Here is a 22,398-nt window from a genome sequence, read left to right as displayed (position 1 = left end):
AGTTGTCGCCATCACTTGGATCAAGTCTACTTTCAGTGCTGCCCTTTACCCGGTAGATTTTCGCATAACAATTTCTTATGGTTGTATAATGATACCACTATGCGTAATTGTTTCGTTTGTGTCGTATACAAGAATTTTCTGGGCGATCAGACATCGTAGCAACGAAGTACAAGATCTTGTCCAACACCGAAATAGCCAAACGAACCCGCTGAATATTGTGCGATACAGAAAAGCCGTGAACGGTTCTTTGTCAGTGCAGCTGGTGTTACTTGTTTGTTATTCACCATTTGCTGTGGTGGAGATCTCTGTGGCTGCTTGGGTGACAACAGGAACTCTTGTGTTCTTCAACTCATCGTTAAATCCAATTCTTCACTGTTGGAAGGTTAATGAAGTGAGACAAGCGGTAAAGCAAATAATAAGACAAGCGTTTTACTGTCCTTGGGAATAGATCCATGTATATCGAGGTTCATAGTGAGATATGTCACCTAATTCTTAAAAAAAAAAACCAGAGAGCAAGGTGAAAAGATGTCGGACAAGTATCCAGTAGGAAAATGTCATCGCTTTTTAGGTTATGTCTGATTTGAATTGGCAAGTTAAGATCGAGTTATGGTGTTAAATAGTTTTCCTTTATTCAGGGAAAAATTATACAAACATATGCTTTTAGATAAAAGCGACAATGAAGAGTATTGCTTCGTTTTTTCTTTCTGTAATTACACGGCCAACATTTCGAAGCAACAGTTGTCAGTTATTCTGGATAGATAAGTAAATCCCGATTGGATTCAACCTCAAAATTTTCAAATTGACTAAAATAACAATCTGATTTTGCGCCAAACTGCATGGTATATGTAAATATTTCTATCTTAAAATTTGAATCTTGAGTAGACTAGACTTCAGTTCTAATTGGCTAATGTCGGTTTAGCAAATAACTAAAGTAGAACTTTGATCAACGAACGGTGAATTCAATAACTTTTGATAATTGGAGATGTATTTAGGTAATTTAAAGCACGTTTTTTAATTGAATGTGACAACTGAATATTTTATGCATATTTTTATTTTTATGTCACACAACTGCATATTTTAAGTAGAGTTTACTTTGTACTGGTTAGCAGGGGACGTTAAAGAACCCATCCCTTCTGGCAAAGAGAAGGGAGAGATGTTCCCAATGTTGTGGTCTGGCACTATTTTGTTTATACAGGCCCCCATTTAAATTAAACCAGCCTAAAGCTGAACTGGGCCGCCAGCCTGTCTAAATATCGCAGATACATATTTATGTACATGCATACATACCTAAAGTTTTCTATCCTTGCTAAATTACCAATAAGGTCAATAACAGCGTCTACAAACTTCATCATTTAAGGAAGTTGAGGTCACAAAAATATTCGATGAGCTGACATGCTCATTCATTCACAGCAGTCTGTTGGCAGTCAGTTTTCCAAAGACCCAGTTTTCTCTCAATCATTATTAACTCTTGAACGAACCCTCTCTAACAATTTTATCTGGGCAACTTTCCATTTGACCAGCTGTTTGTTTATCTTGGTGACAGATAAGTTGTGGACATACTGGGAATCGGTTGATAGGTCTAGGAGATATGAAATGACAAGTGGGGTGTGGTCTAAGGGTTGATACGAGTTACTAAAGAAATAAAGCTTTCAAGTTGAAAAGGAAAGTACTTTAAACCTATAGACTATTTTCTGAGTGTTATCTTATATTTTCCTGTCAAGTAAGGTAGCTGCTGTTCTTTTGACAAGCCAAAAATTAAAGCGGGCAAAGTGGACAATAGGCGCTTGAGAGGCGCATGTGACTACTGCTGAAGGTATTCGGAATAGTGCTACATGTGGCTTAGGGCTATGTGGATGAATCATCGCGGATGTTCAGAGTAATGAGGAATGTTGGTTGTGTTATCCTCCACTGAATAGCCCATGCGTCATGCATGTCAATTTTAACATGGCATCGAAGTTTTTAAGTGAATTTTCCATGTTTGGTTTTGTTGTGCTCTTTGTTTTTAAGTCTCTTTTAAAGAAATGAGCAAAGATTGCAATTTTGTTCGTTATGCCTCAAAGTCACGCTAGAATCTTAATTCATTGTTTGCGGGCTGGTTTTTAAGCAATTGCAGGTGTTTCTTTTGTAATGGTTTACTTAAGTACTGGGCACCAAATATGTGTAAAACTGTCACTTAGTATAGCCTTAAGTTTCTGAAAGGTAATCAGGTTCAGAAAAATAATCTTAAAAAAAATTGCACATGCAAAACCAATTTAAGGATTTTAATGAAATGATAAACTTGATTACGACTATCAGTTAAAATTTGTTAATTTTTACGCCTAACGGCTAAGTTATCCGGCCATTTTACTGCTATCAGTTAACCCCATTAAAACTCTCTTAATAAGGTGAATCAACGATGAAGCAAGAAATACCTAACTCTAGTTATTTTTAGTTACTTTGATGAAAACGCAAGTATTTCAATTCGATTTTGAAACGTTTAAAAGAAAAAAAAAAGACTTTAAGATATTTAATCAACTGAAATTCTCAGAGTAAAAGCGCATATACCAAAGATTACAAGAGATTACCTCCACTTAATTGTTCGACGAAAGAATGGAAAACAAACAGTTCTTGAGCTCTGTGATCAAAATTAATCACACTGAGTTGATTATTCAAACATCGATTGAATGCATTGTAATGCGGAGTGAACCATTGTCCAGTTTTCATGCAGCAAACAATTTGAAAGTGCAACAAACGAATAAAGGGGTAACTTTCTGAAGAAACTGTGATGCTGCTTCGGTGGGAGAGTATAGCAGGTAATTTAGTGTTAACAACTAGGTTGAAAACGTAAATTAGCCACCGTAGAGGGTAAAAAAGCTGACGTTTCGAGCGATTGCTCTGACGAAGGGCTAACGCTCGAAACGTCAGCCTTTTTACCCTCTACGGTGGCTAATTTACGTTTTCAACCCAGTTGTTAACGCTAAATTACCTGAAAGTGCAACACTTTTGCCAGAACTTTTTAAAAACTCTGAGATTCTCAAAAAGAATTAAAGTACTTGGAAAATGTGCAATCTTTTAGCCAAACCTTTTTGAATTTGTTTCCAACACAAACATCAAATGTTAAGAATCCATTCCTTTTTCCCATCGGCTAAACTAGTCGAGATTGTCGCGTGCACTTTAATCCTTTATTTTTTTCTGACAACCTTTCTCGAAACACTTCATCATCTATCAAATGTCAAGAATCTACTCCTTTTCTCAGTTTCTTAGACCCCATCCACATGAATGCGTGTTCTTTGAAAACAGATACTTTCCAATGCGTTTTGGCCTTTCTTCCACAATAAAACGCTTGAAAACGGATTCATTTTTAGGTGATAACGAATCGATTAAAAAGCGCCCTCAAAGGTGGAGACATTTGAAAACGCAGGCATATCGTTTTTAAGTGTGGACAGTCGAAAGCGTAGCCTTCTGAAAATAATGACGTTAGATAACTTGCGACTCTTACGATCTGGTTTTTATCGCTTAAAAAAAAGAAGAGTTTAAGATATTTGATCAACTGCAATTCTCAGGGTAGAAGCGCCAAGACCAAGAGATTTCAGTATCCTAAGCAGAATCAATGCTTGCTTCTTATTCCATCAGTTTGTTTTTCGCCCGCTCACATCGCTCTACACTGCTGATAATGAATTAACGACTCGGAGCTTTTTAAAAAACACGTAATGGCAAGAAGGAATTATTTAAGCTGTTGCAGTAACTTGCTCCTCCGAAAAAAATTACATCATTGTTTTTCTTCTTTGTAAAAGGAATGCCAGAGGAAGAGCGAGTTTGAAGGAATCTGGGTACGAGAACACGTTTTCTCGTTCTCAGGTTTAGCTCGGTCTTTCATCCTCGAAAGCATAGAGATAATTGAATTTTCTTCGATCCTTTCAGAACCATGCATCCTGCTATCGCTATTTTGCTTGTGTTTGCTGGCTGCTGCTCTAATGTAATTTTCCTTGAGCTGCTTGTGAGGTAGGATAAATAGCTAACCCAACTTCAAACACGGAATACAAAGTATTGCGCTTCTCAAGTAAAGTGTTATGGAGATCACGAAAGCATTTCCACTCAAGCTATTTTTAGCATAGAATTCACATGCCGGGTCGTAAATTGTTTTTCTCGAATCGAATCTCCCCGAATGATGAATTAGTGCAATAGAACTACGTTTTCAAAGCATGGGAAGCTGTCTCTCTTCCTCCGCTGGTCGATTTATCGAATGGAATATTGATTTAACAATTTGGTAGCAACAAAGTTATCATTGGAGTTAAAGGGGCATTCTTATGCAATACGATCGAAATAACAACTTCATCCAAGCTTTGATTGATCTTCAAATGTGAAACTGTGTAAAAGAGCTTTTTTTACTCAAGAATCCTCGCCAGGAATAATATTTTACGAGTCTAATAACATGGGAAAATAAAAGTTTGACATTTTCTTGCGAAGTTTTAGTTATGCCCGGATAGCGTTACTAATCTCGCCGGCTCCATTGCTTGATACCACTGGCGATCACAACCCATCCTAATTCGATGACAAGAGTTTCATGAAAGTTTTCGAGACGGATCCCGTCCGCACAAGTAGTTTTACACCCTGACAATGATCATACTTGCTAAAAAACATGTTAGGTAAATCGATCTTTGTGAAGGTGTTTGTTTGTTTTACATTCAATTCCACCGGAACCAAGATTATGTTAAATTGTTTGTAGAAACAACTACAGTGGAACTCGGCGGTCGTATTTAATTTGTTCGAGCATACTCCTTTGTCCTCAGCTGCATGTGACAAATTACACAAATATGCAATCTTTGAAAGGGTCAAATCATTCTAGGATCTGACTTACGTGTTTGGAAGGATGCAAACATATTGTGCTGAAAGCTGTAGATGAAATAACCCACATGCTACATGAACACAAATTTTTTTAACTCTTTCACCTCCAAGATTTCGTTAGTAATTCTCCTTACTGTCTGCCATACAATTCTTGTAATGTTAGTTCTGAGAATTTGGTATTGAATAAACTAATAATTCCCTTATTGATATTTTTCCATTTCTTATGTGCTTGATACTTTATTGATACCACAAGGAAAAGTCGTGTCACTCATGGAAGGGTTATGTGGTGTGAGGTTGGCTTCAAAACATGTGAATTATGCCAGTGAAGGGAATTTGGTGTCTGTAGCGATGGGGTGGGGAGGGGGGTATCAGAGCTCTTATCTTGAGCTGAAGGGCTAGAAGTTAATGGGCATGAATCATGTTTGCTGAGATGATTATAAGGAAACAGAAAAACTTTATACTTAACGCTGTCTATTTTTTTTTACCTTTATTTTTAATTTCAGAGAGGTTCCCAGTTGTGTAAACACCATTACTTTCTGTCAGTTTCTGTTCATTGCAGTGGAAGGATTCATATTCACTGCTCATTTTGGCTTCAAAAAACCTGTTATTCCCATCAGGTAAACAAATAAGTGTTTGTCTTCCCCTAAAAAAAAAAAAAAAAACTTTACTTGTCACTTTCAAAGCAACAGTACATGAAGTAAAGATAGCTTATAATATCTAAAATTTTTCTCTTTCCTTTTTTCAGCAATTATGTGATGATGGTGATATTTTTCTTCTCAAGCAGTGTTGTAAACAATTACGCACTTAACTTCAACGTCCCTCTTCCCCTACATATGATCTTCAGATCAGTAAGTTTTGGATAGTAGATACATATTCTTGTTTTGATATTTTGATATCTCTTATAAGCTGAGTTCATTGTGCATGCTGTAAGGTTCTGCTTGGGTTTAAGACCCAACTGCAAAATGCATGGGTCATAATGTAATCCAAATGAAAAAAAAAAAACGGTTTGATAACCTACAGTATGACAGAGAAATGAAGTTGGTAAGATAGTTATTAGTTATCTTTGGGTTGAAAAAATGGGGGAAGATTTTAATTCAGACAAGTTTTTGAGTAAGTGGACCATATAGTAAATTAACCAATCATAGTGCTGAGAGATATAATAAACATTTTTCTACTTTTTCTTTGATACATGAAACATGATATAATCATTTACACAGAAATGGTAGAGGATAATTTTTTATCTCTGGTCATTGATGTTTCCAATTCTGTTTTTAGCTATTGTCTGATAATTAACCCTTTACCAATTAACCCGGTTTCCATATTCTCTTTTCTGCTCTTTATACATTTCTTAAGGTGCTGACAAGGAGAATTTGTTTACCAATCAAAAGTTTCTTTCGTTGGTGATCATTTCCTTCATTTTCACCCCTGTGATTCAGGGCTGATATTGACCAGGGAGAAATTTGATGCTAAGCACTCTTGGTGTTTAAAGGGTTAATGTGACTTCAGAACCTTTCAATATGAAAAAAAAACCATTTAATTATGTTCTTTTGATTGTTGCTTAAAATACTATTATGTAGATTTTTACAATTCATCCCTTCTCTTGTGAACCTTCATTTGCAAAGTTGTAATCCCAGTGCTTAGAACTGGAAGTTTACAGTGTGGTGTACAGTGTTTCTGAAAGAAAAATTGCTAATTATTCATAATCCTCCATCCATCTAAGCAGAGTATTTGATTAACTTGGTTTTTTATGGTTAGTTTACCTCTTATTTTGTAGGGGTCTTTAGTGGCCAACTTGGTCTTAGGAATGATAATTCTAAAGAAAAGGTAGGCACCATGTTTGCTGGGATATGCTGCACAATGCTGCACAATGTCATGTGTTTTATGGCTTGTTCAATGTGATTGTATATTTTAGTTTTGTGGCTTAATTTATTATATTTTTACCAGCTTAAGGTGATATCAAAGAAGTTTGACTGACAGATTGCCATCTGTCAGTCAGTGCACTGCAATGAAGAGGCGCACATTTAATTTTATTAATACTTTTACAACATCTGGATGAAAGCAACTGGTAAAACTAGGTCCTTTACATAAAAGTAAAGATTTACCACCAACCCCTGTAGAGAATTATTTTGAGAAGTTAGATCTCATTGTTTGAAGTGTTGTCTTTACAAATTATTATCAGGCTTGCAAATTGTTATTATAATTAAAAAATTTTTGTGATAAGGAAGTTATTCAGATCAGCAAATAAATGCCAAGAAGAACCTTTAAAAGTCAAACCACAAAAACAACAACAACAAATAAACATGTTTTTTTGCTGTTTGATTTAATTTTTCTATTTTAAATTCACTTAAATTAAGAAAATAAGCCTTCACTTGCATGCAATACTAGACAACAGTACTTTCCTCACCTCAGTATGTTAAAACATTTAGAAGTCAGGCTTTGGCGAGATTTGGATGGAATACTGCTGTCACCTTTATCAATTGTTGTACACAAAATTAGTTTTTAGATCATGATGATAAATAACATGCTATCAGTTTTGTTTAAACATGGATATCACTATTGATCATGAATAACAAAGGCTTCATAATAGCTTTGAAAGAACAACTCTCTGTGATTTGAAGATTGAATAAAGCTACATATCATATGTGAAGTGCAAGCATTTTAGAACAACTTTCTTGCTAACGGATGCAAGATTTAACATACATTTTTGACTTCAGGTATAATCTTTCAAAATATTTATCTGTCCTGATGATCACAGTGGGGATATGTCTGTGTACATTAGCCTCAGCAAACAAATTGGTTAGTCAAAATATTTAGTTATTGTTTCACCTCTACACTAAATACTACTACATGTTTCTTAAGTTAATTTTTGTCCTGATGCCTCACCTCAATTTCACAATTTGAGCAAAAGCAAGCAATCTATTCGATTATAAATGATATGTGTATCTTAATGATATGTGTATTACATAATTCTAGCAATGATTACCCTGTGGTATTTCATAGTAATTCTTGGTCCAAACTATCTTTAGTTGTTTTTGGTCATAACAGTGTGTGATGCTGAGTTTAGATGCTTTAAATTTCAATACCCATAGAAAGCAAAAAAGCAAAAGTTTAACGTGCTTCTTTCAGGAGTTTAAGTTTTCCTCTGGGGATCCTTATACGGACTACATGTGGTGGTGTGTTGGTAAGAGCTAAATGATGCTACTGTTTTGGTGTATGTTATAAAAAGAGAATGGCCATAGTCTGATCAGTTACCACTACAGTGGCCTGGGTGGCAAGATGGCAAGATGGCAAGATGACTTCGGGCATCTTGGCTGATTACTGGCTTACCCACTGGATGGTTATAAGGCCTTATTAAACCAAACTTATAAAAAATACTTTTGAATGTTGATTATCATTGTCAAATAGATATAGAAGTGCATTGCCTTTTCCTTTCTTTTCTAATATTTTTTCTCATTCTTCTTTCTATTCTTCCCTTTTTTAGGTATTGGCCTTCTTGTGATTGCACTATTTCTTTCCGCAAGAACAGGAATCTATCAAGTAAGATCTTGTTTTGCATCATTGAGAAAATTATTCAAAGGTTGAATCATTACTCATTACAGTGGTGAAATCACTGTCAAAGGGGGATTTATCTAAAGAATCCTGCTTTTCTGTACCACAATAAACGGTTTTATCAATATGTTCAGAAAGTTTGCTGATTGTCAACCAATTCTGTCACCTTTTTCAAGCATTTGAATAACATTCATGCCAAGAGAACACAGTACTTGTAGATATGATTGTGCATTCTCAACTGATGCAAAATGATATGCTTAAAGGAGAAGTACATTTCAGAAACTGTTATTCTGATCTCTGCCGTTAAAAATTGTCTGTAAATTATACTAACGCTGACTGCGTGGTGAGATTACAAATAGTTTAGTCTCTCGAAAGTAACCTTCATTTATAATTTGGGCTGTGAACGCTGCCATATTGAATCTTGCTTAGCAGCCTGGCCACTTGCCTTCGAGCTTCGCCCTGCAAAATGGCGACTGCTTAAGTCATTTTTTCAGAAGATTTAAAGAAAATGTCTTGAGTGGTTTGGTTATATTCTTTAGAATCTCAAAACGCGGCAGATGCTATATTTTTTTTCATAAATCCTTTGTAAGGACAGATAAAAGAATCATATGATTGTTACGAAATTCGCTGTTCTTCTGTACGGTACATGGAACATCTCCTTGTTTAAGTGCCCTGTATTTGTTACTAAAAAGACCACTGCCTTGTTGCTGATATCGCTGATCATTATTTGCTTTATTTTATTCAGGAACAGATGTATGCAGAACATGGGAAACACCCCAGAGAGGCATTGTTTTATGCGGTAATTAACGGTTAATTGTACCATGCTTATCAAAAACCTTCACACGATAAATGATTTTGATTTCTTAAAATTCTTCAAGCAAACTTCTTTTTAAGATGAGATGCTTGTGATCCGCTCTCACAGAACCTTTGTAGAACGAAAAACTGATCAAATTTAAGCCTGTGGGATTTATATGTCCATTGGCCATTCGCGAGTATTTCAACCCAGAAGTAAGCTCATCATAATTCATCCTCCTCCCCAATTGTGAAATTGTCTGCAAATTATTACTAACACTGACTGCCTATTGAGATTACAAAGAGTAGTTTAGTCTTTGGAAAATAATCTTAGTTTATAATTTGGGCCTTGAACACTGCCATATTGAATCTTGCTTAAGCAATCTCATTACCCCTGCCTCTTATCCATATCGGTATTTTACTTTTACAGTGTTAATATTGCCAAACGGTTTTGTCTTTTTTTCACGGACATGTTTTTATTTATTATTTTTTTTTACAGCATGCTTTGCCATTAGCCGGGTTTCTTCTTTTTTATGAAGACATCCTTAGCCATTTCTCAATATTTAACCCTTCTGGTAAGTATGTGACACTTCTGATGTTCTTGTTTTTTTGTTTCAATGGGTATATTTTCAGTGAACAATTCACGGCTCCAGGCGTCAGCGCGCGTTTATCGGAATACGTGATTGAAGCGCGTGGACAGTGTGGGGATCTTTAACTCATTACATTCTCACATCAGAATACATATTCTTCATACTGTTCTCCATACATTTCCAAAGAGGCCGACAAGGAGAATTTGTTTAACAATCAAGAACTGCTTAAGTTGGTGATCATCTGATCATCTCCTCTATTCTCATGACTTTCGTGGTTGTTTCAGGGTGATATTGTAAGGAGAAATTAGATTCTAGTCACTCTTAGGGGCTAAAGGGATAAAGATGCGACAGAGTTGTTATGGGCACAGCCCACAGCAACTCTCGCTCCCACAACAAAGAGTTATCCCAGACGTTACGAACTCTGTTAGCCGACTCGAAGTACTGTGCCATGCGGGATCAACGTGCACAATTATCCCGCGGGGTCAAGGCTTGTCTTCCGGGTAGCTAATCACAAAACAACAATCGCTTGATGTTACCCGCACAATTATCCCTCGGGGTCAAGGCTTTCTTCACGGGTAACCAATCAGAAGACAGTAATCGCTTGATGTTACCCGCACAATTATCCCAGGGGTCAAGGCTTGCTTCGCGGGCAACCAATCGGAAGACAGCAATCGCTTGATGTGACCCTCTTACGGGCAAAGAAATTCTGTGCATCCAATTATCATGAATAGGTCATCCCATATGTAAGGCAATTCTTCTTTTCCGTTGCTCTATATTTTTCTGTTGATTAGCTGGGAGAATTTCTTGTTATGTCAAGGTAAAACCCCTCCCGATTTGTAACCTTGCACCCTTTTTCCTTAGCTGTTTCTTGGATAATGAACTCACATAACGAGAAGAAGTGACATTTTAATCACTTCCCTCAACAAAAGCTCTGTTTCTCATGTACTCGCGCTGATTAAATATTGTTATCAAGGGGATCACTTTTATTTGAATTAAAGTACTGCAGTTTTTTTATCCTTCTAAAGAAGTCGCAGTAGACAATTGGTAGGCTATGTTATAACAAAAGAATATTCATAATATTCTGACCGTCCTGTACAGCTCCTTTGATTCTACTTGATTCAAACATACAAGTCCCGAAGCTCTGGGCCTATCTCGCCGGAAACATCGTCACGCAGTACATCTGCATCCGCAGCGTATATATTCTGACGTCAGAGTGCACCTCGTTGACTGTCACCCTGGTTGTTACGCTGCGAAAGTTCACGAGTTTGATGTTTTCAATCTTTTACTTCCAAAATCCCTTCACACTGTATCATTGGTGTGGAACGGTGCTGGTATTTGGAGGCACTTTGATCTTCGTTGAACTGGCTAAGAAGATTCGGGAAGCTTTGATGCCACAGAAGGAGACAAAAGTCGACTGATTGTCTTTGTGATGATACAGAAAGAGGCTTTGCTATATTCTGGAATCATGCAATATGACAATGATTTGTGCTGTAGTATAGTGAGGTCCGGCGGAGATCCATAGTAGACACTCTATGTTCTCCAGTAGGGGCAAAGATGGCCTAATCTAAGCGACTGGTCATTATTTGTTGCTGGGGAGACGGGTCTGTCGTCGCCAACAGGCCGGTATAAGACTAAGAAATTATTTTCCTCCACTGTTTTATCGGACTCAAAATTACTTTCATCTTTCTTATTCTTTATAATTTTATCTTTCTTATGCCAAGGCGTTAATGCTTGTAATCCTGTTAACAAAGGGTCTTAATGGCGTTAACCGTTAGCCGTACAACGGCGAAATAAAATTAGCCGTGAGGCGTAAAAATTGACAAATTTGGACACGTAAGTCGTAAAAGAAGTTAACCATAAAAAGTTTTCCGGTAGCCGCAACAGAAAGAAATTAAATTTAAAAGTCATCATCACATTGAGACCCCCGGCTTAACAGGGCACATAAACTTGGCGTGATATTTTGTCTTGTTTTGTTTTGTTTTTCACATAAGATACATGCGATATCTGTTAGCTTACTGTACAGAGAATTTATCTCAACGTTAGAGTAAGAAGTTAAAGGAGAAAGCTTGTGGTCACTAATATATTTGTAGATATTCTTCTACGCAAAAAGTTAGGCATACTGTCCAAATTTTAGATTTATCATGTATGCCCTTAGGGTTTCCATCTGAAATATTTTTATGACTGTTGGATATTTTTAACTTTTTAAATTGTGTCGTTAGCTACGATAAAACAAGGAAACCTTCAGAAAAAGAAATATTGATATACAATGATCTGAATAAACTAAGCAAAATTGCAGCGTCAAGGAATGATACTGTTTTATATTTACATTTGTATTACGCGCAATTTAGTCAAATCCTAAGGGCATACCATGTCGGTCGATTCATTCGTGAAAGCAATATTTCATTTCAGCTTTAATTTAAAGCTGTTTTTCTCCCTCAGCGCCTCGTCACCTATCGCCAATTGTTCCTAATTTTCGTCAGTTGGCAAAAGAAAATTTCGAAAAAGACTTTAAGCAAATTTCAAACAATTTCAGTGAAACAAATGATTAAAAATCCTTGTTTTCGTTGTTTATTGAAAAATAATAAACACTTTCTAACACTTGTGCAACGGTTTTTAATTGACTCGCTTTTCTTTCGATGTTCTTCAACAATTGGAATCCCTTCAACGTGTCTAGAAAACGTTTCCCAAACCAATCATACACTTAGCAGATACATCTATTTCGAGAAAGGTTGTCGGCGTAAAAGACAAAATTCCACGGGGCAAGATCGAAAGGTAATCTGGGTATCCGGTAATCATTGTATTTTAAAAAAGTGAAATCAAATTTCCTGAGGTCAAGGAACCGCGACCGGTAAACTACCCACAATACCTCTAGGGTTTTCCGACAACTTTTCGGCAAAATGATGGTATATTCAATGGCTTCGTAGTTTGTACAGTAAGTTACGAATCATCTTTTTTCCTTCGAATTTATGGCCTGTGTTCCGCGCTTAGGCCATCAATTGAATCGGAAATAACTCGAAACTTACGGTTCGGACCTGGGCTAAAATTGAACTCAAATTAATGTGCATATTTCTAGAACATTAGCTTTTGTAGTATAGCGAGTTTAATTAGTGGCTTGTGACTTCTATGAAAGTTGAAACTGAAGCAAGGTTTCTCATTGTTGTTCTTATAATTCGTTCTCTCGACCATGAAAGTCAGTTAAATTCGAATTCGAATAAGCTGGCCTTTTAGTTATCAATTTCTACCATTTCACATCATCATGTCTCAGTGTATACCCTTTTTAACTCTTTATACCCTAACATCAATATTCACATTCTCTCTGCTGATCTCTTAGATTTCCTAAGGTGTTGTTAAGGAGAATCTGCTAAACAATCAAGAGCTTTTTACTTAGTGACCGTTTCCACATTCTTTTGACATTAATGTTTGATTCAGCGGCGATAATTTTAGGAGAAGTTTGATGCTAGTCACTCCTGGGAGGCAAAGGTTCGACTTCCAGAGCCGGAGGAGTACCCCCGATACTCGCTTAATTTCCTAACCCTCTGCGTTTTCTATGCATTATCAGCCTTTCATCTTGAGTCTACACATTGCATTGAAGACGGCCGTTAAGTCCTAGGAAATTTGTTGCGTCCTCAAAGAGAGAACAGAGACGAAAAAGTAATGAGACTAACAACTACCTTTGTCGCCGACACCAACAAGCCCCGGGGCTCTTGACCTCGTTTTGAAACCAAGATTTTATCTGATACTAAATTGCTATTGTTAGCAAATGTATTTTTTCAAGTCCAACAATTCTAATATTGAATTCACGGTCCCATCGATAAACGCGGGAATAACCTACGAGTGATGGTAGTTTAGAGATGCTACAATCACTTAAAATCTTAATTAGTTCCTCCACCGGAAACTTCTCAACAAATATTTATTTAGACTGCGGCTTTACTTCTAAACAATTGCATGTGGACTCTAGCCAGCTGTTTATCTCATTACTTAAAGTTGAAATTATGTAAAATACTGGTATTAATAGTTCGCGTGGCCTAAAAAACGATATCGTTTATGTCAGTGTTATTATTTTAACAATACTAAGTCAAAACTGTTTTATTTCTCTTTATGTAATAGAATATGGAATGAATATGTTTGTTTAGATAACCTGTCATTTACAAGGGCAGATAATTATGTTTTAATACTCTCCTGGTAGACCTGGAGAAATAACCGATCATTCATCACTGGTATAGTTTCTTAAAACGACTTTAAAAGTGAATGAAAATCGAAGAAAGTTTACAGGTCTAAATTCACGAGATAACACTATTAAAATTCGTAAAAAAGAATTTGACTGATGACTTTCTGGATCGACTATTTCTATCGACTGTGTTTAGTTGATTTTAACATCGAATTTCGGAAAACAAAAGGGGGTGGATAGTTATCGTTTGAAATCGTTTACAAGAAACAAAAAACATCTTGGTTCATTAGTTTTCAAAATATGTATAGAAACATCCAGTCTCCTGACCGGATGATATAGAATTATAGGGCGTCAATGTAAAGCGTCCTAGTAAAGCACTTTCTTTTATTAAGGAAGACAGTTTTGAATTTGCCGGCTGTCAAAAAAACTAACCATAACAGCTTTTCTTCACTACTACCTGACACTTTAACCATATTTTATTTTACTAAGAAGGTAAAACGAGATATTAAAGTTAAAGTTTTATTTTGTCTATACGTGCATGTCTTTTTTATGACCATCATCTGGCATTTTTGATACCGGTAAGGACATGGTTTGATGCCTAGATGACATGGTTGATTTTTGGATTCCCTGTTCTTCATGAGTTCATTTGTTGAACATTCTCGGCGAGGGTTCTTTATTAGCAGCCGTGACAGAAAACGTCAACTTAAGAAGAATAAGTTCGATTATAACACAAGAGAGAGTTAATTCCATGGACAGGAAAGTGCTTGCCTGATTGTCTGCCTTACTGCTTGTCTTACTTCACTAATCTTCCAGCAGTAAAGAAATGGATTTAATGTCGAGTTAAAGTAAAGAAAGGTGACTGCAATTCCTCTGCTGACGACGAGTTGTGGTGAAAATATTCTCTTGTGAACGTTCAGAATTTCATAAATGATACCCGGTGCATAACAAGCAACTAATGCTAACTGCACCCACAGTGCACTATACACCGCCTTTCTGTATCGCGAAATGTTCAGTGAATTTGGTTGACTTGACTGTAGTTGAACATGAACTTGAACTTGTGCCTGATGATGAACAAGGGTGTGAAATATCTTTTTGTACGAGACCATTGAGATCAGTAAACAAGATGGAACACCAATACATCCATACCATAAGGTTATACGGTAATCTAAAATGTAGCATAGAGCAGCGACACCACATAAAACCCAACCGGCAGCTAAAATAATACTTGTGCGCTTCAAAGTTACAGTTTGTTTGTACCTCAGCCCCAACAACAGCGCAAGAAGTCTGTCAATAGTTATGGCCGTCATTGTCCCTAAAGATACCCCACAAAATGCGTAGATGGTTACGTAGGTGGCGTCCCTTGTGTATCGACAAAGGTTCCAGTGTTCGTTAGCTATGGATATCCAATAAATAGCATGGAGAGGCTGGCTAACGAGACCAACCAAAAGATCAGTTATTGCCAGACAACGATACAAAAGTTTGGATGGCAGATGTAGGGAAGATTCTTTACGAAGGGCAACAAGGATAAGAAAGTTACCAAGTATAGCAGTGAGAGAGAGGATTACATTTACCAATGCGAGATAAATTGAGTGCTGTTGTAAACCGCTTGCCAAAGAGGGGGAACATATCAGTTCTTGATATGTTTCCATTTGTACTCCACCTCCTGTTAAATTATTTCTTGCCATCATACTTCTGTATTCCTTTTTCCTTTAGGCTTACCTGTGATTGCAACGAGAGATAATTCATCATAACAGCGGCCGGCCAGAAATGATTATACAAAAACATCTTAGGGAGATCGTAATTTAAATTATGCAAAAACATCGGCTGTTAAGGGTATAAATTGGCAAAATGAGAGTTCTGTAATAGGCTTTTTTTCATAGCACGACAAGTTCTTTCCCGTAACTTGGCTAAACTTTCATTACAAGGATTGGTATTTATGCTTTAATATAATTTCGATGAAGCTGAGAGGATTCATTATCAACTTCAGCAATCTAAAAGAAACCAAGTCCTCGCCAGAGAGGTTAGTCGGTTTAGAAAATAATGATTACTCGTGGCAATCTCCAAATACATAAAAGAATAAGAAATTAATGTTTGGTCGCAGATGCTATCATATATATGAAGACATTCGTGTTCAACGTTCTAATTAACAAAGCCTTCCAGCTTTTTACTTTCCGTTTCGCGCCCGACTTAGCTAGAAATGGGTTGGACAGGAGCAACCTTCTCTGCGTTGTTAATTTTCTTCATTTGGCCTCTTAACTTATTCCGAGAGATTCGCCATCATATTTTCCCCTTTTGATCAGAAACAAAGTAAGCCTTTTGAACTCTGTGATCCTCTTCTTTTTCGGTTAAAAGTGGAATAACGTTTTAAGGCAGCTGTCATGTGTACGGCAGGTACTAGGATTCATTTTGTCGCGATTCACTTGAGCGATCAAAGATCCTCTTTTGATTAGGAAAGTTATATTCCAATACTTGGGCACGATAAAAACAAGTTATAGATCAGCGGTCTAAAATAAATCCATGGATAGATAAGAACTAGTTATACTCGTTAAACAACTTATTACTCTCTAACTTCATACAAAGCATTTGTTTTGAGACTTTCATTTACCTTTTAAAGACGCGGACTGCGAAGGTCCTTACGCTACAAATACTAGGACTTGTCTGTGGCAAGAGATCTTTGTTGTGCCTTGCATTTAAAACGTTAAATAAATGGAAACAGTTATTTTGTTATTTCATTCTTGCTGTCTATCCTCTAAAATCCCAGAATATGGACGAAAGTCTGTTAATAAATATTAGTATGCGATTATATATGTATAAAGAGTAATTTGACTTACGTAAGACAGTGCTCAATACATAGGAGTAGAGCGATGTATATATTGTGGGAGGAAAAAGACAAATAAAGACAAATAAATATATAATATATAATATGTATATATATATATATATATATATATATATATATATATATATATATATAACTAACTGCAGACAGTACTGTTTCGGCCTTCTGGGCCTCATCAGTGCAGTGCTGATGCTAGGATGGAGGTAAGGCAATATAGCCACCCCAAGTGATCTCACACATGTGGGATCACCTAAGCCATGCCAGAGTGCTCAAACTAGAAAAACTAGTGAGCGTGCATAATGCTCTTATATATATATATATAATATATATATATATAATTTACACAATGGAGAATGTGCTTCCGTTTTCAACGCTTTATTCAAGACCCGACGCGTTTCGGCATTTGCCTTCCTCAGGGGCCTTAACATGCAATTGTTACAGAGTCGTAATTGGTTAATTGTGTGACGTAGTACAGTGCATGTTGCTTAATTAAATGCTGAGTAAAATCTCTCGTAAACAATTAGTGTTTCTAATTGGTTAAGAGTTTTAAAACCTTTATAACGTATGTTATAAACAATTTATGTACCTAAAACTTTATAAAGGTATTCGCGTAAAAGCTTTATCCAGTTCTTTTGTTTAGTCCATATGGCTGAAAGGAGTTTAATGTTCTTTGCCAAAAAATCTCTCTTTCTCTAAGGACTTCTTTCTTTTTGTCAGTCTCTAAATGATCTTTTCGGATTTGCTCTATAATGGTTATGGTAACATTATTGTTAAAGTCGTGAGTTCGTTTGTTATGTAAAAAGTGTTCCGTGAGTTCGCAGCTACTCACTCCCTTTTTAATATGGTTTCTGTGATTGTTTAACCGTAGGTTAAATGCAGTTTCGCTTTTGCCAATGTATTGAAGTTTGCAAATGTTGCACTCGATTATGTAAATGATCCATGACGATTGGCAGTCCACTGTATGAAATATGGTATAGGTCTTGTTGTTATTGGGACTGGTGAAAGTTGTGGTCTGGTTGATCTTTTTAGACCAACTACACTTCGTTCTTTCACATGCTCTACATCCCTTTGGTATCAAATTCTGAGGTGTTTCATTTACAAATCTTGAACGAACAAGTCTGTCTCGTAGACTTTTCGGTCGTCGGTAGGCTACTAAAGGTGGCTTGTTGAAGATGAGTGATAATCTTTTTTTTGATTTGAGAAAGTTCCAATTTCGTTTAGCAATTTCTGCAATAAATGTGGTATGGGGGTTGAATGTAGTAACCAGAGGAATTCGATCTGTTGGTTCACGTTCTTTGGTCTGTAAACATTCCTCTTGAGTCAATGTTAGCACTTTCTGCATTTCGTGGAGAAGTTTGCGTTGTGCATAACCACACGCTACAAAGAAATCCGAATATTCCAGGATTCGTTTCTTCAATGTGTCTGTTGAAGAGCATATTCGCCTCAACCTCAAGGCTTGACTGTATGGGATGCTCCGTTTCAGATGAGGTGGATGTGCTGATGTCCAATGGAGGTATGGATGAGTATCAGTTGGTTTCTGATAAACATCTGTACTGATGTTGCCTTGATTGTCCTTTAGAACGGTCGTATCAAGGAAATTCACTGAATGTGCAGAGATTTCGTGTGTAAACTTGATTGAGGGTGCTACACTGTTAAGGTAATTTATGAAATTAATCAAAGAGTCTTTATCACTTTTCCAGATAAGGAACATATCATCTATAAAGCGTACCCAGAGTATGATATGGTCCATCCACTCTGTTTGGTACACGAATCTTTCTTCAAGTCTACCCATGTATACGTTTGCAAAGTTGGGAGCGACTCTGGTTCCCATGGCTGTTCCTTTGATTTGAATGTAGTGTTCATTGCCAAAGGTAAAGTTGTTAAGCTTAAGAACCTTCTCGAGGAGACACGATAATGTCATCGGTGATGGCTTGTTCTGGTTCGTTTTGCCTAGCTCTTCCTCCACAATAGTGAGTCCTTCGTCTGTGTCTATATTCGTATATAGGCTTGATAGGTCCAGAGTTGCTAAGTAACACTTTTCGGGTAACTTGCCCAAACTCCGTATTCGCTTAATGAAGTGTGTGGTATCTTGTATGTATGACGGTAGCTTTTCTGCTATAGGTCTCAAAAATTCGTCCACATAAGCTGATAGCTTCTCCGTGTGGCTGTTCACGGAGGATACTACTGGTCTACCTGGATTGTTAACTTTGTGTATTTTGGGGAGCATATAGAATATAGGAGTCCTTGATTGTGCTGGTCTTAAGAGTTTAGCTACTTCTTCTTCTAATTCTCCGTCGTCCATAAGTGTATCTAAGCACTGGTTTATGAGCTGTTCGTGTTCAAGAGTGAGATCTCTTCCTACTCTCTTGTAATATTCTTCATTGTCTAGTTGGCGTTTAGCCTCCTTTACATAGTCCTTTGCATTCATGATGACCGTAGCTCCGCCTTTATCTGCGGGCTTGATGATTATGTCCGTGTTGTTGCTTAGTCTAAACAAAGCTGCTCTCTCACGTTTGGTTAGATTATTACGTGGAGATCGTAGATTGTACAAAGTCTCATCACTAATTTCTTGCCTTAATTTGTCAATATATGTATTAAGGTATGGTTCCCTTGAAGGTCCAGTATACACCTTGCGCTCCTTCTGGTTCAATTTTTGAAGAATCGATGGTTGGTATCCAGGACCGTCTATTACGTCTTCTATATTCTCAGGAGTGTGATATTCCTTAAGGGTTAGTCTACGGGCAAAGGCATCAACGTCCTTACTGATTTCATATTTTCCTGGTGGCGGTGGTGTTGGGCAAAAGTTAAGTCCCTTACGTAGAAGGTTTGTTTCCGACTGCGTAAGTTGAATGCCAGATAAGTTTACTGTTCGTCTATTTAAAATATTCTCTATCTGTGTGGATTTCTCACGTGTCATTTCTTTGGGTTTGACTTTACTCATTGTCCATTTCCGTTCCAATGTCAAATTTCCGTTGATATCTTTTCGGTTTGGTTTCAATCTCAATCTTTGTATCTGTTCCTGGCGGGTGGGCGACCGCTTAAAAAATACCGCCGTTGTGATTGGCGCTTACCTCCTTCATGCTGGTTGTAATCTAGTGATTGTTGTTGGTAGCGTCTGTAGCCCCACTCTCTGTCCCTTGATGATCTTTCATAGTACCTTCTTTGGCCACGTTCTTCAGGTGGTATTTTTCTTCTTGTGGGGTCTGACTTATTTGGGGTCAGTTTCTGACGAATGTGTTTCTTGACTACTTCTGCATATGTTTCAGTGCCCCGATCAAGAGGTTGATGTTCTGCCTCTTGCACCGGTTGTTTGTTCTTACGGGCAGTTTCCAGCTTCTTTTCTTTTTTCTCCTTTAGCTGTTTTTCTTTCGTGTCAATAATTGATTCTATTTCTTGTTCTACTTGTTGCTTGTCCCTGTCCGTCCAGTCCTCAATCTTCTCGAGTGACTCGAAAGTGTCGGCTATCACGGCAATATTTTGTGCCAGCTGCCTCTCGTAGTGTTCCACGAGACATTCCGCGAGCTGCCGTGAGCAATTGCTTAGTATTTCTTTCCATTTGTTATTATTGTTATATAATACTGTCTTAATTAATGAAAACATTAACGATTCCCTCTTTATCAAATGAGACAGATGGGAACGAGTTTTGAGTGATATAACTAAGCCAAGACTGCCACCGTCATTTTGGATCTCCGCCTGGGTAGATTTTAGTCACGTGCTAGGCAACGTATAATCAATAACAAGATAGAATTTCATTTCAGGCCTATTTATCAGTGGTGTATAACTTTCACATTTTAGTACGTAATACGTATTTTGAATCTTTAAATTGTCTTGAAACTTATAAGAAAATTGTTCGTTAAAAATTCATTGAAAATCGGTAGCTAAAATTGTTTCTTTAGGTGTTATTTGATTTTCGTGTTAACTTGTAATTTCGTCAGTCGCCGGCATCTTTTGTTGCTTCACACAGGAAAAACACACGATACGAAACGTAATGATCGATTTTGTCCTCAATCTCACGCTATAACAGAAAAAGCTTTTGAACATCTGTAAACTCCGTGCGCTTCGCAGTAAGTGATATTTTCAATGAATCTTCGAATCGTTTTCAAGTTCAGGGACTGTGAATTACAATTCTATGAAAACGAAGGTTTTTCTGTTATTTCAGTGTGAATCCTTGCATGCCTGCCAGTCGCTGGCGCCGCTTGTCGAAACTAAAACGAAATAAAAAAACTTTTTTAAGATTATCATTGGCTTCTTTTTCACCCCACCACTATTCTTAGCAACAAAGGTCGCCATTTTGTTTGTTTATTGCTCGCCAAAAACTATCAAATGCACTCAAAAGCCTAAAATCGAAAAAAAGTTTACAGGAATCGACCAATCGAGCGAGCGAGCGAATGCTATTCCCCACATCGTATCTATAACTCGCTCTTGCGCATGCGCGCAATTCACGAGTTAAAAAGGGAGTGAGTAACTGCGAACTCACTGAACACTTTTTACATAACAAACGAACTCACGACTTTGACAATAATGTTACCATAACCATTATAGAGGAAATCAGAAAAGATCATTTAGAGACTGACAAAAAGAAAGAAGTCCTTAGAGAAAGAGAGATTTTCTGGCAAAGAACATTAAACTCCATTCAGCCGTGTGGACTAAACAAAAGAACTGGATAAAGCTTTTACGCGAATACCTTTATAGGGTTTTGGGTACATAAATTGTTTAAAACATACGTTATAAAGGTTTTAAAACTCTTAACCAATTAGAAACACTAATACGAGAGATTTTACTCAGGATTTAATTAAGCAACACGCATTGTACTACGTCACACAATTAACCAATTACGACTCTGTAACAATTGCATGTTAAGGCCCCTGAGGAAGGCATATGCCGAAACGCGTCGGGTCTTGAATAAAGCGTTGAAAACGGAAGCCCATTCTCCATTGTGCAAATTATATATGTATATATACGCACATATCTATCTTAAGTAATATTGCCCAATAACCCACAACAACACAAGCGTTCGTTTATAATCGAATTCGAGATAAAAGAGCGTTTAGCTACTGTTAGAGAAGTAGGGAAAAGTTTATTAGTTGAATAAAGTTGTGTCGGAGAGCACTGAAAAATAAATATTCCACGCAGCAATCCGGTGCGTTAAAAAAAAGGTGCGAAGGACAGTGAGCACAATAGCCTTCATTTGGCGCAAAATTATCCTCGTATATTATCTGTTTCTCGAAGCTCACAGTTTTCCTCGAGCATCGCTCTCGTTCGCTCCTCGAAACAGATAGTGTCTGCATGCAAATATCCATTTGTATTTTCGCGCCAAATGAAGGTCATAATTTATTTATTCACCTCCACTTTGGTGATATTTGTTAAATGTTTGAGCTGCGAACGAGAATGTGTCAGGAGGAAGATAATACGCTACAAAACCCTTTTTGTTTTTTGTTTTTATTTCCTTCATGCGCCCTCCTCATCATATTTCCACTTTTATCAGAAACAAGTGATGGCTTAATGGACTCTCTGATATTAGTTTCTTCCAGATGTCTGGTTGATAAAAACATATCAAGTATTTTTTTGTTGCGAGTCATTTATGAAATTAAAAATACTCTCTGGATGTATCCGATAAAAAGTTAAGATCTAGTATA

At 37.0% G+C, this 22,398-nt stretch overlaps 3 protein-coding genes across 3 annotated transcripts; 1 reads left to right on the top strand and 2 right to left on the bottom strand.

The window, feature by feature from the left end:
- Window positions 1-3,835: 3,835 nt before the first annotated feature.
- LOC113679684 (nucleotide sugar transporter SLC35B4) lies at window positions 3,836-12,355 on the top strand. The gene is made up of 10 exons (XM_027196653.2): window positions 3,836-3,981; window positions 5,328-5,441; window positions 5,570-5,672; window positions 6,599-6,648; window positions 7,539-7,620; window positions 7,951-8,005; window positions 8,306-8,361; window positions 9,119-9,172; window positions 9,665-9,740; window positions 10,854-12,355. Exons 1-10 carry the CDS (start codon window positions 3,905-3,907, stop codon window positions 11,171-11,173), a joined length of 987 nt encoding a protein of 328 aa, XP_027052454.2. The 5' UTR covers window positions 3,836-3,904; the 3' UTR covers window positions 11,174-12,355.
- A 2,073-nt stretch (window positions 12,356-14,428) lies between these two features.
- On the bottom strand, window positions 14,429-16,689 carry LOC113679738 (melanocortin receptor 5). The gene is made up of 2 exons (XM_089188495.1): window positions 16,529-16,689; window positions 14,429-15,642 (listed from the first exon to the last, which is right to left on the bottom strand). The coding sequence occupies exon 2, from the start codon at window positions 15,609-15,611 to the stop codon at window positions 14,664-14,666; it is 948 nt and encodes a 315-aa protein (XP_089044621.1). The 5' UTR covers window positions 15,612-15,642; window positions 16,529-16,689; the 3' UTR covers window positions 14,429-14,663.
- Window positions 16,690-17,373: 684 nt separating this feature from the next.
- On the bottom strand, window positions 17,374-19,298 carry LOC149037423 (uncharacterized). Its single transcript, XM_089187456.1, has one exon. The coding sequence runs from the start codon at window positions 19,188-19,190 to the stop codon at window positions 17,382-17,384; it is 1,809 nt and encodes a 602-aa protein (XP_089043582.1). The 5' UTR covers window positions 19,191-19,298; the 3' UTR covers window positions 17,374-17,381.
- Between the last annotated feature and the right edge of the window lie 3,100 nt (window positions 19,299-22,398).

The sequence above is a fragment of the Pocillopora damicornis genome, chromosome 11 (genome assembly GCF_964200805.1).
Source record: "Pocillopora damicornis chromosome 11, jaPocDami1.2, whole genome shotgun sequence".
Taxonomy (NCBI): domain Eukaryota; kingdom Metazoa; phylum Cnidaria; class Anthozoa; order Scleractinia; family Pocilloporidae; genus Pocillopora; species Pocillopora damicornis.
The sequence above is the reverse complement of the archived record's forward strand: the minus strand, read 5'-3'. Positions and strand labels throughout refer to the sequence as shown.